The sequence below is a fragment of the Cyphellophora attinorum genome (genome assembly GCF_001299255.1).
Source record: "Cyphellophora attinorum strain CBS 131958 chromosome Unknown Contig1, whole genome shotgun sequence".
NCBI classification, from domain to species: Eukaryota; Fungi; Ascomycota; class Eurotiomycetes; order Chaetothyriales; family Cyphellophoraceae; genus Cyphellophora; species Cyphellophora attinorum.
In genome coordinates this window covers 1,723,771-1,739,914 of record NW_017253229.1, presented here as the reverse complement: position 1 = coordinate 1,739,914, position 16,144 = coordinate 1,723,771, and the positions used below count along the sequence as shown (strand labels likewise).

Here is a 16,144-nt window from a genome sequence, read left to right as displayed (position 1 = left end):
GGAAACGTGGACTGGATGTCTCCGCTCCCTCCGTTGCGGGTGTTGTCATGCCGTTGTTCTACGATCAGGGTGAATGATTCATGCAGGGGAATGCCTCGGGACCTGAGCAGAGAATCACACATGGAGGCGGGTCGGGGTACTGGACCATTGGCAGAGCGTCCGGCGCGCCGGATGACGCGCCCGGGCAGGAATTATTCTTCATTCTTTTCTATCTGTTTCCTAAGACATGTATCTACACTCCGACATTCAGGCTCCGCGAGGATCGAAGTATTCTTACGCCAGCTTGATGGCGGCGTGCGAGGTCACCATCGCCGTTAGAGCCAAGTCGTTGAGCTACTTCGCGTCTCCTGGTCGACGATGGTGGGTGTAGATGGCATCTCGGAGTTTGCGCTAGAAGGGTATTCTCATTATGGACGCCTGAAGAGCATGCAATCCACAGGTCTGCCTCCCGAGAACTGCCTCCCTGGAGTTGTCTCATTCAGCCTGATTGCTCCAATATTTCCTTTCAAATGATTTCTTCCGGAGTGCACGACGGAGCTTCTGCTCACGATACTTCAGCTGTGTGAGGTTTGTCCCCAGTGTTTCTCACGCGTTACATATGTGTGATTGCGTATGGTATTGCTGCAAGAACATGCACAGCATGTTTCCCCATGGCTGCTCGTCCTGTATGATGGCTTTGAAGACGAGAGGTATGGCGACAATGATGCTCTCCCCTATGTGGGATTGCTCGTGTCTGGTGTCTTGCGCAGGCCCGGACGAGGATGACACTGGAGATCTAAGATCGTCTCTTGCGCTTCTTACTCTTCTCAACCATCACACAACTCTCGGACTTCTTGAGCTCCGCTTCGAAATCGATATCCGCGAAAACGCCCTCTGTGGAGTTCTGGAAGAGCTTTTCGAAGGCATTACCGGTGACGAAAGCGATTGTAGGAGAGCAGTCAATCCCTAGTAGGCCGTCGTCCTCGCAACCGTCGTCGGAATCGTCGAAGACGGTACCGACTCGCTCGAGTTTGGCGTTGCTCAGGATGAATCTCATCATGAGCAGATCGTCCTTCATATAGCGGGTACCATACTGTGAGATTCGCTTGTGGCTGTGGACGCCGGAGATCTTGAAATATTCGAGGTTGGGAAACCGCAGGAGAAGTTGTGTGAGCCAGCGTTCTCGCAGGTAGTGGCGCATGTAGATCTCGGCAGTGATGTGAAGAGTGGTGATTGATGGAGTGAAAAAAGGACGTGCACATGCGTACCAGCAGGCGATGCTCAAATCTGTGACTTCCAGTAAGAAGTCTTTGCACACCAGAGGCATGACCTCGGCATGTGTAGTACGGCAGGCTTTGGCAAGGTTTACCAGAGGCTTCAGCACTGCATCTGGCTTGCGTAGGAGCGCCCAATCGTTGACTATCCAGAACCACTCCATATCACCCTTACCAGGGAAGCCGCTCGAGCCTTTTGCGGGTCGCTCAACATCTGCAAGCTGCGGCCAAGCCTGTCTGCCTGATTTACGCGCCCTGAAGTTCGACGCAGTTCCTGGGCGACGGTGGACTTCAACGAAGAAGGTACTGCGATCTGTTGGTAGCAACTGCTCGTACACCTTGAGACGTAATTCGGGTGGCAGACGCATGAGGTCGAAGTTCTCCGGTCCTTTGTACGTGGGTGCTGTGCGCTTGTCGAGTGGAGGGAGTGGAGGGAGCGGAGGAAGCGGAGGGGTTGACTGGCCTATTCCGCGTGCGTCTGCGGCAGCCATGGCGCGAGACGCCCACTGCAAGTCTAGGTAAGGTACCATGACTGCCTGATGTGCTGTGTGAGCTGGTGTTGAAGATTCTCGGAGTCAGCAGAAGGTTGTAGGCGACAAGATGTGTCGAGGCGGAGGGAAAGGTCAACGGAGTGAGAAGGCTGTGATTGCACAGTGACAACGGCTTGGGGTGATTGGTGTGTGTTGTTAACCAGGCAGGCGACCTTCACTTGACAAAGTGAGTGTATTTAGAGTGAGCTCCAGACTGCTGCGTGAACTACGTAGACGGATAGTATAGCCTAAGGTCCTCACCAATTGTTGTGCAGAAGTTATCACCTAAAGCCGATTCCAGCTGCCTCGCTCTTTGCGAAGCTGGTCGGCAGTGCACTCGACGACGGTGAGCTGTCCGACGTCGTTCCCCTGGTGATGCGCCTAGACCTGGCTCCCATAATCCCTTTCACGTCTAAGCCTTCGATCTCGCCGTCCGTGGCCACACTCAAGCCCATCATTGCTTCCCGCTCGGCAGTAACACAACTTTCCTTCGCCTTCGCTCTGCTCGCTGTTCGTCGCCGTTCGCTCCATGAATCACGAGACCACTTCGCCCACGATCTGGTGAGCTGATCGTTTGCATTGCGGGTCTCATGCCTTTCTGCACATTGCGGGTCTCATGCCTTTCTGCACAGCGGACTGTCGCGATTGCTGCTCAGCACATACTCGGCAGTAGCTGGGGCCACGACCCGAATAGACCATCATTCTCGCATATCTCTCGCAGGGGTAACGATCTTAACATTGTTCGCTCGCCGGATAGATAGCCGTACGCACCAGCCACCACAGCTACAATTGTGCTAATCGCTTCATGTTCGTTGCGTGTTTTGAGCCGCGAGACTTGACGATCTCCTCTTCGACGAAGATCTCGGAGAAAGACTGTTCGGCGGTGTCCTGACAGTGCTTCTGGAATCCCACATTCGTGACGAACGCGATGTTGGGGGTGCAACCACCGCTTCGTTGCTGCTTGCAGCCGTTGCCATCTTCAGGGACCGTGAATACTCTTTGGAAGTTGGTGTTTTCGAGAACGGATTTCAGCACAAGCAGGTAACCGATCTTGTAGCGGGTACCAAAGTGAGAAGCGCTTTTGTGGGTGTGTATACCGCTGATGCGGAGGTAGTCAAGTCGTGGGAAGTGTTCGACAAGTTTGGCAAGCCAGCGTTGCTGCAGATGATTGCACTCTTCGATTGGGGTGATGATCTCAAGGCTCATGAGGTTGGACGGCAGCAATGGACGAAGGGTCGCATACCAGCAGGCAATACCGACGTGTTCGATGCGAAGATGGAAGCCATTCAGGAAGAAGGACAGGACCTCATCACGCATGACGCGACAGACCTTGGCAAGATTGAACGGCGCTGTGAGTGAGTTGTTGCTGCCTAACAGAAGCGAAGAGGCGCCATCAGTCTCCACGTGTTGCCGAATGTCGTTGGCTGAGTACCGTGCGAGCCGTAATGTGTCCTTGCCACCGGCTCTGCATCGTGCGAGAATGGGGAATTCGGGGCCATAGCATTTGCGGTTGAGAAGGGTGCGTGAAGAAGGTAGTCGCCCAGGAAGTATCTTCTTGTAGACTTCGTGGCGCAATTCACTAGGCAGACGCAGAAATTCGAAGTTCTCTGGACCTTGGTGAACGAATGACTTTCTTCTCTTGCGGGCGTATCCCGGCCTATTGTCGCGGCGTTTTCTCTTTGGCGCCATGCCGACCTGCTTTGACGACGGCAGAGTGGGTAATCCTCTGCGCACTTTGGTCGCAAAGAATGTCGTCAATGAGAACAAGACGAAGCACGGGAAGATGCTAGATAAGGCCTTTCCGCACGTGCAAGGTGCCTGATGGTATCAAAGGCTGCAGATAGTTGATGATGGCGGCTTAGTGTGACTCAACCTGTCTTCCCGAGATGGGGAACTTCATTTGATGAAGTGACTTATTCGAAAGTATTTTAGCATGTATTCGCGAATGTCGACACTGTATGTGAAGCGGACGAGTGTCATCCTGCGTCTATGAAGACTTACAGCGCCGAATTTGGGTTGACGAGAAAGACGATGACAAGAAGGGTCAAGCGGAAGCTTTCGCGGGATCAAGGGGAAAGGGCACAATTCACGCCGGTTGACGGCTTATCGCTTGTGCAATTTGATATTTTTGGGTCTGTGTCTCAACTATCTATCTGTCTGCATATCCCGATGGTGTGTCCGGGCGCATCGGACCATCTGGCGCCAACTCTATTGGGCGTCAGGCGTCTTCAGCGCTCGTTGTGTCAAGCTGGTAAACGCGTTGTGTTCGATTCGGTCGAAGACGCTGTGTTTGGACGACATCTCAGGCTTGCCTCCGGAATGATCGCTCCCCATGGTTGCAAATGCATCATGTCCTCTCTGGAGCTATGGCATCGAGATTTGACTCTTTGGGAGTGTCGTGTTCTGCCTGACAGATCCAGTGTTCCCAATCCAAATGATCCGTTTCAAGATGCACTTCTGACGAACCTTCTACTGACCTGATTCTGACTGTGTGAGCTTGTCGTCGGCGTGCTCCTTTGTTGCTTAGCGATGATGCACTCGATTCCTGCCGACTGGACGTGATAACGATCTCTCTGTGGATGAGCGTTCGTTATGAAATCGTTGAAGATGAGCCGAGGACGGCAAGGACAAGTCTACGCTGCGTAGATGGCTTTTCAATATCTCTGCAACGCCCAACTGCGTCTCTTACGCTTCGTACCCTTAGCAACGACGCTACCCATACCCTTCTTGAGTTCCGCCTCGCAGTCGATTTCCGAGAAGACGACACCCGCGCCACACTGAAACGGCTCAGTGGCAAAAGCAATGAAGGGGTGGCAGATCCGATAGATTCCCTCCTGGTCAGCAGCGCAATTAGTGCCGTCCGAAGAGATGATGCCGACTCTCTGAAGTCTGCTATTGTCTAGCACAAACTTCATCATGCGCAGATCGTCCAGCTTGTAGCGAGTTCCCCAAATAGAGGCGGCCTTGTGGGCGTGAATACCAGTGAGCTTGAGGATGTCGAGACTGGGGAAGCGGGTGAAGAGCTGTGTGAGCCAGCGCTCTTTGAGCTGTTGCGGCATGTCGAGAGGCGCGCAGATCTCAAAGGCAGTGATCGAATGTGTGAAGAATGGACGAGCGGCTGAGTACCAGCAGGCAATGCTTAGGTCCTGCACCCCGATCTCAATATTATCATTGAGTATGGGCATGACTTCATCACGTGTTGTGTGCGAGGCTTTGGCGAAGTTCAGTAATGGTCCGAATCGGTCTTCGCAGAAGAGCCACACGTCGTCGTGCGCAATGATGCCATGTTCTTGAGCATGGCCAGGGAAGCTGAGTTCGTCATCTCCAATGCCCTCGCACTGTCCAAGACTAGGAGTAGCACGAATTGGTGAACGCCACATGCCATTATACTGTCGATTCGGGCCGGCGGCAGATGCAAAAGAGACATGACGACTTCGGGAGAAAGAGACACCAAGACCATCAGGTGATGGCAACAGCTTCTTGTACACCTCGAGACGTAGCTCCGCTGGCAGACGCATGAGGTCGAAGTTCTTGGGCCCTTTGTGTGTCGCTGCCTTGCCCTTATTGCGCGGAGGGCTCGTCTGACGACACGGCTCGCTGCTCTCATGTATTCTCCTTGGTGCCGTTGAGCCTAGATTGTAAAAGCCGATGACGGCCATTTCGAGGGTCTGTGGAAAACGATAAGCAGTGGTAGAGAAGAAGGATCATGGCGGTGCGAGAAGGTTGATGAGGTTAAAGGGTTGCGGTTGCCCCCGTGAAGTCGACTGCGCGTACTCAACTTGACTGCCTGAAACGAGAGATTTCACTTGATGAAGTGACAGCGTCGAACATTATCTTCAGGCTGCCGAATGAGATAGACGCGCAGCGATGTATCTGTACCGTGACTTCGTGAAGTCGGGTCTTTGTGCACTGCTGGTATGATTGCTTCAAGTCTGTTACACCTGCCTTGCTGGTTTTCAGCCTGCTCTGCTGCGCGAAAGACGACAACAATAACGATACGCCTCCCATCTTGCTGCTACCTGAGACTCAAGGTAGCGGTCCCCAGAAGTGACGCATCGCGAGATCGTTCTGATGATTTCTGTATCTCTTATGACGAAATCTCCATCCATTGTGAAAATCAGGCTTTGAAGTCCCAGAGGAGTCGTAATCCTCGTTATGCTTGTCCCCTCTCCACTCCTTCACAGCCCTCGCGCGTCTTGCGCTTTCCCACTTGCTCAACTCAACGTCCACCAGAATCTCCCCGCCGTACCAGTGCCTACCTTTAGCAAAATGCCACTCAAACCCCGCCTCGGTCACAATTGCGATCTCGCCCGAGCATTGGTCAATGTCGTAGCCCTCGCAGAAACGACTGTATTGGCGGATAACCACAACGCGCTCGAGATGCGTGTTGTCGAGGATGAACTTCATCAGCCGAAGGTCAGCGACCTCGTAGCGTGTGCCCCAGTACGTCGGAACTTTATGGGTGTGGACGCCACTGAGCTGGAGGTAGTCGATCTTGGGGTGGTGCGCGAACACTTGGGTAAAGAAGCGCTGGGAGAGGTACGTATGGAGATTGAATGGGGTAATGACTGAGTGATTGGGAACTGCGGATGGTAAGAAGATTGGTCGAGGGATTCCGTAACAGCTGAGGTTGTGGAGCAAGGCGATGATTTCTGCGCGTGTTGTGCGTGAGGCCTTGGCGAGATTGAGTAGCGGTGCTATTAGGGCGACTTCGTGTTGAAGAGGGTTCCAGTTGTTATTCAAGACTCGGATGGCATGCCAGTCCTTTCGTCCGTAGCCGTTCAAGCGAACCAAAGTTGCGCGATCTTTGGCTTTAGGTGGTCTGCAGTGTACGAAGGGCGAAACATCAGCTGAAGAGGTCTTCGGGCGGGGACGGACCCAGAGGCCAGGCCACTGCCTTGGTAGCAGCTTCTTGTACACCTCGATACGCAATTCGGAAGGTAGGCGCATGAGATCGAACTTGTTCGGACCGTGACTGAGGGTGAGGTTCGGCTTCTTAGAGATGAGCGTGAGATTGCCTGCCGCTGCACCTGACTTTTGGATCATCGGTGAGCGCTTAGACGGTAGACAGAAGTCCTGCCATGGGTCTGGCTTTGGTTTGCGAGGCATTGTCGACGATCTGGAGGACGTGGCCACAAGTGGTGCGTGCAGTCGAAGTTGGAGAGAAGGACTAGTTTAAGTAGCCAGATAGGTACAGTAGAGAAGTCCAGGGGGCACAACAAGGCTCGTGAATGAGTCGAAACTTCACGGAAATGGACGGTTGCGTGACTCAACTCGAAGTCAGTCACTGTCGTGCTTCAGCTTTGATGTGTTCCAACGTTGTGAGTCATTCGTACCTGATTTATTTCGACCTCAGCTACTGTAGCCATATCATGACTTTTAAAGTGCCAGTCATGAGTATGATCATTGCTGCAGAGAACATCCAAATACCGAATAAGATGCTGCATTGCCACCACTTGATGTTAGCCAGAATGAATCGCGGACTGATCGATTGGTGGCTGTTCCTCCTAGGACAATCGCACTTTGCTGGCGTAGTCTGCGCTACTCCTTTAGCCCTTCTTCGGTAACGTGGCCAAGCCACGCTGGAGCTCATCCTCCACGTCAATAAAGTCAACCTCCTGGAAAGTCACCTTGAAACATCTGCCCATAGCTCCGCTGGGTGACAAATGCGATTTGGGGCATGCACCCGCCGTCTTCGTACCGATCATCTTCGCAACCACGATTGGTACCATAACAAGTCATTACGCCCTCGAGAGCGGTATTATCGAGAATGAACTTCATCATACGTAAGTCGCCGAGCTTGAATGTGGTGCCCCATCTCTTCGCGTCTTTATGGGTGTGAATGCCGGCGAGGCCCAGATATTCCAGTCGTGGGAACCGAGCGAGAAGTTGAGTCAGCCAGCGCTCTCGAGAACTGCGGTTGACGTTGTCGGGGACTGGATGAGTGAGTTCGAGGCGTAGAGTGTGCCCGGCGGAGAATGGCTGCGCCGTACCATACCAACACGCGATACTAAGATCTGAAACATGGATCTTGACATTGCTGAAGAGCAAGGGCATGATCTCGTCGCGGGTCGTGCAGCACGTCTTGGCCAGGCTGAGAAGTGTGCCAACCAACGTCGAGGATGACTCTCCGTGGAAGACAGCATCCTCAGGGTGTACGCAGATGTGGTGATGTAGGCTTTCCTTGATCTCGTTGCGCTCGCATTCGGCAAGACTTGGAGTCACCTGGCGGTAGTATCTCTCAGGTCTCAGGTTTGCTGGTCCAGTCCATATGGGAATTAGTCGATGCATCCAGACAAGGCGTGGCTTGTGCATTACGGCCGAGAGTAGTCGCTTGCTATGAATCTTTAGCACTCTCAGTACGCAGTAGAGGGCATGGTGAGGCATGAACCATCCCGCGGCGTATGGCACTCACTATATATGAAGACGCAGCTCTGTGGGCAGACGCATGAGATCGAAGTTCTCGGGTGATTTGTAGATTTCTTTCGAGTCGGGCTCTTTGGGGGTGTATGTTGAGTCCATGACAGCCCTTCTCTTCTTGCGATGATGCCACGGCTTGTGTGCGCCGCGCTTCCGCTTTGGAGGCATGTTGATGACCCCCAGCACGTACTTAGAGAGGAGCGCGCTGTGCGTTGGTGCGTAATCAATTCCGAAGCTGTGATGGAGTCGTGTCGAAAAGGGCGAATGAACTTCTGAGTGAAGACCAAAAATTAATTTCTGTTCGCAAACAGAGACCCCGCGTGACCGAAGTCGGCTTGTCGCGCTACGATACTTCACTTGATGAAGCAATTGTGTCTGCATTGGTCTCTGATCCAGTCAAGTGAGCACAATCCTTCACCTGTGGTGCTGAGACATACTGCCTGGTCCCGTGGTCTCGTCGATGCATCCAAGCATTCGGATCATCATAGGAGTACCTCACCTATAAGTACTTACCACCACCGAGTCAGTTACACCACTTCCTGAACATGCGTTGTGCATCCAGTCCATGTATGCGGGTTGAGAATCGTCCAGAGTAACTTCCAAGGAACGAGTATAAGCACCCTCACTCTGGGCAACTCTCAGCCGGCATTCATAGAATGGATGCACAACGCGACCTTATGGCATACTTCTTTCATGGCAGGAAGAGCCCGCGCTGTCATACCACACCGGTCGCGGTAGGGAATCGACCGCGTTGGTCAACATGCCAAGCATAAGTTATATGGCTCCCCTATTGTTGATTCCTGACAAGTTTCTTCCCATCGTCCCATTCGCGTTATCTGGTGCCAAGCGGGATGGTCGCAGAATTCGCGACTTGATCCATATCCCGGTCGCAAACCCAGAGGTCTGGAAGTGGGCCGCCAATGGTATGTTACCTTTGCCGTGAACAGTCTCGCCAGAACAGGCCTGGACCGAACTGCGGTCGCATCAGTGTTCTCGCATGGCGCGCCTTATGCTCGACAGCATCTCAATGAATATGTCATCACAGTCTTGCCAAAGGTCGAGTGTGCTGATTCGTACGACAGAGGGAGCGGAATCTCGCAATCGAAGTGAGCTGGACCTCAAACACATAGATAGAGCTTCTAGTACCGGAGCTGCGAAGCTGTGAAATTTAGCAAGGGGTTGTGTGTGAGGTTGCCTGATGAGGCTGACACTGATGGAAGGTGGGGCAAGAGCTCGCGTTGTTGTACACGGCAGGATGGAACTGCCAAGCCCTATCGGAGCTTTCCTCTGGCTTCGAGGTCGGAAGTTCCGACGCAGGAAGCCGAGTCGCAAGTTTAGCACTATGCACGAACATTGGATCTACCTCCCACAGGGCCGCGACACGCGTCGTGGTCCGCGATTCTGGTTAGATACCTGCAGCCACTCCATTACATGGAAGGCAAGAGGTTAAGTATCTTGTCCGGGGCATAATAAAGATAAATGGGTCACAGGATCACTAATGACACCTCCGTTTTGCCTCGGCCCTTTCAAGGAGATGAAACGGCAACCGGCACGCTCGCTTCTTCCCCAGCGCGAAGCTCAAAATGCTGCGGTTAATTTCCATTTCTTTATCAAGCTGGCAGCCCCCGCATTGCAGCCATGTGTGGCCATATGAGCTTGGCTTGGCTGATATGAGCTTGGCTTCATCGCCCTCGTAATGGCTGGGCGAGAAGATGAAGAGAAGCAGAATCGGGAGCCAGCTTCACAAGCTCCGCCGCAGCCACCAACCATCGCGTTTAACAACCCATACGATCTCCCGCTATGGCGGAAGCTTGTCATAACCGCATGCCTGGCTGGAATCACCTTCACCGTCACGTTCGCTAGCTCGGTCTTTTCGTCGACCATCGCTGCGACTGCTCATCAGTTCCACACCACCACGACGGTAATGATCCTGGGTGTATCGCTATATGTGCTTGGGTTTGCTCTAGGACCTCTGTGTTGGGGCCCACTCTCAGAAGCAGTTGGTAGGAGGATTCCCATCTTCGTTGCTACGCCGTGTTTGGGCTATTGCAGATCCCTACTGCTCTGGTATCGAATCTGGGAGGTCTGCTCGTGTGCCGTTTCCTCGCCGGCGCATTCGGGTCAGCACCGCTAGTCCTCGTCACTGCTTGTTTCGCCGACTTCTGGGGAGTTGCAGCCCGTGGCACAGCCTCCGCTGTCTACGCAACTACTACTTTCATGGGACCGACATTCGGGCCTATCATCGGAGTCTACATCACGGAGGGGCTTGGCTGGCGGTGGACGGCATGGATCACAGGCATCATGGCGCTCTTCTTCGGCATACCTGCTTCATCCTCGTACCAGAGACTTACGCACCTGTACTGAAGGGCGAGCCTCGACCAGAGCTCGGAGCTTTTCTGTCAAAGTACTTGATTCGACCACTAAGAATGACACAGCACGAACTCTTGCTCAACGTCATGAATGCCTACGTTGCCCTGGTCTACGGTATTCAGTATCTGTCGTTCTACAGTATCCCCTACATCTTCCGACATCGCGGCTGGCCGCCACAAACTGCTTCCCTACCATTTTTATCTATGCTTCTGGGAATAGCCAGTGCTGCACTGTCCGTCAGCATCTTCTACGCGAAATGGCTGCAGCCACGCTATCTCGCTCGAGGCAAGGTTTTACCTGAGGATCGTCTACCGCCAATCATTGTTGGCTCGATTCTCCTACCGCTTGGGCTGTTTTGGATGGCATGGAGCTCTTCGACACACTGGATCGCACAAGTCATACCAATCTTCTTCTTCGGCGCTGGAATCATGTTGGTCTTCGCTGTCAGTGTTGTGTACATCATCGACATCTATCTGCCTCTGTCTGCGAGTGCTCTGGCGGCCAATACAGCTATACGAAGCGCAGTTGGCGCTGGACTGCCGCTCGCAGCTCCGAAGATGTACGACAATCTCGGCATTGGTTGGGCTACAACCCTGCTGGGCTTCCTCACGGTTCTATTGATCCCAGCACCACTGATTTTCTACCGCTATGGCGATCGGCTCAGGAAGTCATCAAAGTTTGCCATCAGCTAGAGTCTACGGCTCGTTGCAATAACCCTCCAAAAACTTCATGCCGAGGTAGTTGTAATGCTCCTTGACGAGCTTCTCCCGACCCAGAGCCATAACCTTCGACAGATCCTGCCGGCAGTCAATGAACAGACCCCGCATGTCCTTCCCTCGTCCCGTGGCCAGGAATGCACAAGTCTGTCCACACAAAACCGGCGGATCCTTGAAGAGGTCCTTGAAGAATGCTTCGTCCCGAGTCGCATCGCCGTACTTCGCCACGACGTCCGCCGGCGCTGCCGAGCACCCATGTCGGTCAAAACGCCGCCAGGGTGCAGAGCGTACATGTGTATCGCAGGATCGAGGCCGTCGACTTCCATCTCCCGTTGAAGCGTGTGCGTCGCACGAATCAACGCGGCTTTCGAGGTATTGTAGCCAAGTGCCATTGGCACGTCGACGGTACCGCTGCGGGAGGCGATGTTGATCACACAGCCGTGGCCTTGGTCGCGGAATTTTGGCAGAAGTTGATGGATCAGGATGATTGGCTGCGCCCGTCAGAAACAGCGCCAGAGCCAGAGAAAGAAAGAAAAGGCAATGGCCAACGTACGCCTTTCAGGTTGATCTCCACTTGCCTCCAGAACCCGTCAATAGTCGACATTAGCAGTGGGCGATGCATCATCACTCCTGCATTGTTGACCAGTATGCTAGGCACAAAACATCAGCCTCGACCATGTCAAAAGCGCACAGAAACATACTCTACAGGTCCCAAATCCCTCTCCACCGCCACCAGCACATCCCTCACCCTCCCCTCATCCGTCACGTCACAGCCATACCCCTTGACCTTTACCCCATGCGCCTCGCATGCCTTGATCGTCGAAGCTAGCGATTCCTCTGTAAGGTCCAAGAGCGCAACGTTGGCACCGGAGGCAGCCAAGCTCTCTGAAATGGCTGCGCCGATGCCGCGCTGTGCGCCGGTCACGAGGGCGACCTTGCCTTTGTTGGCGTTGGCGAGCGTAGAGCGATCGATCAGGGGATATGGCTTGTGCTGGAGCGGAAGCGTTGAGATGCCAAACTCGGCGGGGTCCATGTTTCGAGATTTAGGTAGACTATGTCGGACGATGAATTTTGCCTCGCATATAGAGTATGATTGTGGGTAGAATTTCACATTCTGTTATACGCTCATCCGCGTGGAACTTCCGAACATTATAGAAACTCGAGGACTCTGGATCTTACCCCAGACTACCCCACACAGATGTTGGAGTCAAGGACGAGGATGGCTTGAACTTGAGTGGGGATGAGGGAGAGCCCCACATGGGAGTATTCTCGCTCTGGAGAAGGAGCGCCCGCGTTATGGGGTTGTAAGCCTTACAGTAGATGAACATAAAATGTTATTCAGTCCTCTGGCAGGTAATCTCCGTGGTCAGACGCCTGGCGGTGCTCATGGGAAGGCTGGAAGATGTGTAGGGAAGTACGCGGTCACGAATTGCCTGAGGTGCTCGTACCGAAGCTTCGCCAAATGAAGATGACAGATGTGGGGCTGTAGAAGTTCAACGACAATAGAGAACTTCCGGTGAATCGGACCTGGAGAAGGAAGTTGTTCGTGTAAAGGACGTTTGATTTCGTTCGGGTCAGTGTCTGTGTATTCTGTTGCTGACCATGGCATTTATCGATTTTGCAACCAATTTTGTGTTATGTCGTGGACCCGAAATGTACTCACAACTGCCAAGAGCAGTGCTTTCCTTCCTAGGTTATGACTGTGTCTGAAACCTCATACCCCCATGAGCACACGTCTAAGATCTCTTGCTGTGTTGTAGTCGTGCGGCTGTTGTCGGCGTCAGTACACCTGAGCGTTGTAGCGACGTGCTACAACCGTTTTTGGAGCAGACCTCGGACCTCTTATTTCGACAAATACTTCAGGGTTCCGTCGTCTTGCACCTCAAATCCCGCCTCCTCATACAGAGGCTTCAAAACTGTCATCGAGTTGTCGTCCGAAAAGAGCTGGACGTCGACGTCACAGACAGCGCCCCTGTCCGGCATCTTAAGGTCCACGAAGTAGTCGCGCATGGCCTGGTAGGTGCAGCGGCTCTTCTGAAGATCATCAGTGCCATGCCCGTTGCCGCGGTGCTCGAGCACAACGGAGCGTTCCAGCCAGAGGGAGTTGTTGTGGGCGTTCGCGAGCGGCGTGACGGGATCCCATGTTGGATTTACCAGTAGTACAGGATTCTTTGTCTTGGCAGGCGGAAGGCGACCAGCATTTTCGAATCGTTCCACTGCGTCGAATTGCCACGCGTAGCAATTCCATGCAGAACCTTGCTGGAAATGGAACCAGTCGAGAGGGTTCTGGGTCTGAGCCAAAGTGGCAAGCTCAGATGCAGTATTTGCCCTGAACCGAAAGTCAGAGCATTGGACCGGATCGCCACGGTCTAGCTCTCTCTTGACCAGCTCTCTCTTGACCAGCTCTCTCTTGCTTAGAACTCCGTTCTCGATCAGAGCGTACAGCTTCGTCACGACTTCAGACCAGGTCGAAGGATGGTACAGATTATTGTAGATCATGGCCTTGAAGCTGGCTGCTTGGCCATCGGTAAGAGAGCCCAATTTCGCCTCAAGCTTACTTCGGATAGTGTCGACGTCGCCCAGCTCAGCAAGCTTGCACTTCCCCTGCGAGTCCACACATCCTTGTAAAAGATTCTGGAACACCTTGTCGGTGTCCTTGCCGCGCGCCACTTCGCTAAGGTTTGGTTAGTTTGAGGAAGTGACTATCCATGGAGCCGACAACGTACTATCCGTTCCACCATTCAACATTGTTCACGTTGCCGTTCAACAACATACGTTCGACCCGCTCTGGGAACATCTGAGCAAAGGTCCAACCGAGGACCGTGCCATAGGAGGCACCTGGAAAGTCAGCATTGAAGACGTCGGAAGGGGTATGAGAACAGAATCGGGATCCACATACCATGGAATCGTAACAGGCCATCGCCACCAATCGCGTCCAGTATGCGTACCATGTCACGGACAACAGCAACGGTACCATAGAAAGTCCCAGTGCGTGCGTACGACATCTTGCAGGCCGCTGCGTTGGCCGTGAGCGCCGGCCAAATGTCCTCGGCCATTTGCAATGTCACATCGGTTGAATTGTCAGACCTGGGATGTTGGTCGTGACGTTTCTGAGGAGGCCACTGATCCTTTTCTTGGCCACAGTATAGTGCTGGCAGAGCCTGCCACTTCCACGCGGGTCGAAGCTGATGATGTCGTATTGTCCACCAGACTGCATCAGGAGGCTAGCCCAGCTGTGCGCGACATATTTCAAACCAGATCCGCCTGGACCTCCCGGATTCACAATCAGGCTCCCAAGCACCTTCTTGGCGCTAGCTTTGACTCTGTTCAGGTCCAGGCTGATCGTTTCAGTGCTGCTAGGGTTGGTGTAGTCCAGGGGAACTTGGAGGATGGCGCATTCGTGAGGAGCATCAACCTTTCCGTAGAGCTCGGTTGCATATTCAAAATAGGTACAGTTGCCCCACACAAGATCGCTGTTACGTTGTACATGGGGTGTCGGTAAGCCTTGGACAGTGCGCAACAGACCGACGAGGGCGGTCGCGAGTATGAGAATGTTTGCCATCTTCGATGATGAAGGAGTCAAGAGAATAGACGAAAGTCAGTGATCGTTGAATGGTTGAAGGAAACATTCATGAGAACTAGGCTGGCTACTTGTACCTTCGTCGTGAGTACCTTCATCACGATTACCTTTGTGACACGGGAACGTGTCTCCTAGAGTTGCACATCGTCTGGTAGAGCCGCTGAATAGACGCAAATACCCAACCCTGATCTCAGCCGTCACATCGTGTGCGAGCTGGCCGGCAGATGGTTCGTCGATCGTCTCGGCTGGACCAGTTGATGCATGAAGAGACTTAGAAGATCGGAATCATTGTGTGGAAACATGGCAACTACTTTGGTCGCAAATTTTCGCGATCGGGCATCTTTCTGCGATCATGTTGGTGCCGAACAGGTCTGATCTGTCGTCGTAGAAGGAGAATGCACGTGTGGACAGCCGTGCTCTATCGTTTGAACGGTCTTGGGGTTAAGACAATGTTAAGCACGGAGGTCCGCCCCCGTGTTTGCCAAGAGCGCGGCCTTGCTCTGCCAAGACTCGGGAAGACGGCGAATTCCCAGCTTGTGACCCCCACTCAGAGCATCATTCGATTATCTGTTTCCCACCTCATTTCCATTTGAAGGCGCCTGCAACGGACTACACTTCATTCAGGGGCATCATATGTTGCGCAGCGTATGACAACGACAAAGTCCTGCCCGCCCTCCGAATGCTGACCTGCTCACGGTCATGGAGCGATGCTCATCTGCAGCTCAACGCTTTGAGGCCCCTGCGGCAGTGAAGGGACTCTGGAGCCAGCGATCATGAGACTCCAGCTCGACTTATCAGCGCAAATTCACTTAACTGTCTGAGCGAGTCCTGCGCCCATCAAAGGTCAAGCTTCGAGGTGCCGATGGTGCCAGGAGCACCGCGGTGTCAAGGTACTGCCGCTACAGACTTAACGTCATCAGACGAGTCTCATTCCACACCAGGAATCAGTCACTGCCATGCCAACGGCGTTGTCGCTGGAAGACGTTGACTTGATGTAGGCACTCCAAAGTTGTTCTGACCCGTTGGTACGTGTGCTGCGATCGCCCGAAACAACGCAAAGATCACCTGCCCCAGGTTTCGTGTGCAAGCGGTATTGCTGACTGCCAGGACACGAATGTATGATTTCCACGAGAACGCATGAGGCCAGCGCCATGGTTGGGCATTGGCGAAGTCACAGAGAGAATTTCTGTGGACGCCACACTCGACCTTTCGATCGTCCTTGCCGGCCACGAGGGACTGCGCCGAAAAATTGCTGGGATGTACCTGCGCAACCTC

General features: G+C 53.4%; 10 protein-coding genes across 10 annotated transcripts; 2 read left to right on the top strand and 8 right to left on the bottom strand.

Moving 5' to 3' along the window:
- Window positions 1-775: 775 nt before the first annotated feature.
- AB675_908 (uncharacterized protein) lies at window positions 776-1,744 on the bottom strand (the record flags this gene model as incomplete). The annotated part of the gene is made up of 1 exon (XM_018149595.1): window positions 776-1,744. The coding sequence occupies one exon, from the start codon at window positions 1,742-1,744 to the stop codon at window positions 776-778; it is 969 nt and encodes a 322-aa protein (XP_018005582.1).
- An 822-nt stretch (window positions 1,745-2,566) lies between these two features.
- AB675_907 (uncharacterized protein) lies at window positions 2,567-3,472 on the bottom strand (the record flags this gene model as incomplete). Its single annotated transcript, XM_018149584.1, has 1 exon — window positions 2,567-3,472. One exon carries the CDS (start codon window positions 3,470-3,472, stop codon window positions 2,567-2,569), a length of 906 nt encoding a protein of 301 aa, XP_018005514.1.
- Window positions 3,473-4,437: 965 nt separating this feature from the next.
- On the bottom strand, window positions 4,438-5,442 carry AB675_906 (uncharacterized protein; the record flags this gene model as incomplete). Its single annotated transcript, XM_018149574.1, has 1 exon — window positions 4,438-5,442. One exon carries the CDS (start codon window positions 5,440-5,442, stop codon window positions 4,438-4,440), a length of 1,005 nt encoding a protein of 334 aa, XP_018005762.1.
- Window positions 5,443-5,809: 367 nt separating this feature from the next.
- Window positions 5,810-6,892, bottom strand: AB675_905 (uncharacterized protein; the record flags this gene model as incomplete). The annotated part of the gene is made up of 1 exon (XM_018149563.1): window positions 5,810-6,892. One exon carries the CDS (start codon window positions 6,890-6,892, stop codon window positions 5,810-5,812), a length of 1,083 nt encoding a protein of 360 aa, XP_018006070.1.
- Window positions 6,893-7,393: 501 nt separating this feature from the next.
- Window positions 7,394-8,371, bottom strand: AB675_904 (uncharacterized protein; the record flags this gene model as incomplete). Its single annotated transcript, XM_018149552.1, has 2 exons — window positions 7,394-8,120; window positions 8,199-8,371. The coding sequence occupies 2 exons, from the start codon at window positions 8,369-8,371 to the stop codon at window positions 7,394-7,396; spliced, it is 900 nt and encodes a 299-aa protein (XP_018005961.1).
- Window positions 8,372-9,899: 1,528 nt separating this feature from the next.
- AB675_903 (putative transporter) lies at window positions 9,900-10,567 on the top strand (the record flags this gene model as incomplete). The annotated part of the gene is made up of 2 exons (XM_018149541.1): window positions 9,900-10,202; window positions 10,256-10,567. The coding sequence occupies 2 exons, from the start codon at window positions 9,900-9,902 to the stop codon at window positions 10,565-10,567; spliced, it is 615 nt and encodes a 204-aa protein (XP_018005879.1).
- A 92-nt stretch (window positions 10,568-10,659) lies between these two features.
- Window positions 10,660-11,265, top strand: AB675_902 (putative MFS-type transporter; the record flags this gene model as incomplete). Its single annotated transcript, XM_018149530.1, has 1 exon — window positions 10,660-11,265. The coding sequence occupies one exon, from the start codon at window positions 10,660-10,662 to the stop codon at window positions 11,263-11,265; it is 606 nt and encodes a 201-aa protein (XP_018005773.1).
- A 115-nt stretch (window positions 11,266-11,380) lies between these two features.
- Window positions 11,381-12,322, bottom strand: AB675_901 (Sorbose SOU1; the record flags this gene model as incomplete). Its single annotated transcript, XM_018149519.1, has 4 exons — window positions 11,381-11,460; window positions 11,510-11,780; window positions 11,843-11,939; window positions 11,991-12,322. The coding sequence occupies 4 exons, from the start codon at window positions 12,320-12,322 to the stop codon at window positions 11,381-11,383; spliced, it is 780 nt and encodes a 259-aa protein (XP_018005692.1).
- An 809-nt stretch (window positions 12,323-13,131) lies between these two features.
- On the bottom strand, window positions 13,132-14,294 carry AB675_900 (uncharacterized protein; the record flags this gene model as incomplete). Its single annotated transcript, XM_018149508.1, has 3 exons — window positions 13,132-13,963; window positions 14,016-14,127; window positions 14,189-14,294. The coding sequence occupies 3 exons, from the start codon at window positions 14,292-14,294 to the stop codon at window positions 13,132-13,134; spliced, it is 1,050 nt and encodes a 349-aa protein (XP_018005586.1).
- A 59-nt stretch (window positions 14,295-14,353) lies between these two features.
- AB675_899 (uncharacterized protein) lies at window positions 14,354-14,851 on the bottom strand (the record flags this gene model as incomplete). The annotated part of the gene is made up of 1 exon (XM_018149496.1): window positions 14,354-14,851. One exon carries the CDS (start codon window positions 14,849-14,851, stop codon window positions 14,354-14,356), a length of 498 nt encoding a protein of 165 aa, XP_018005839.1.
- Window positions 14,852-16,144: the final 1,293 nt, after the last annotated feature.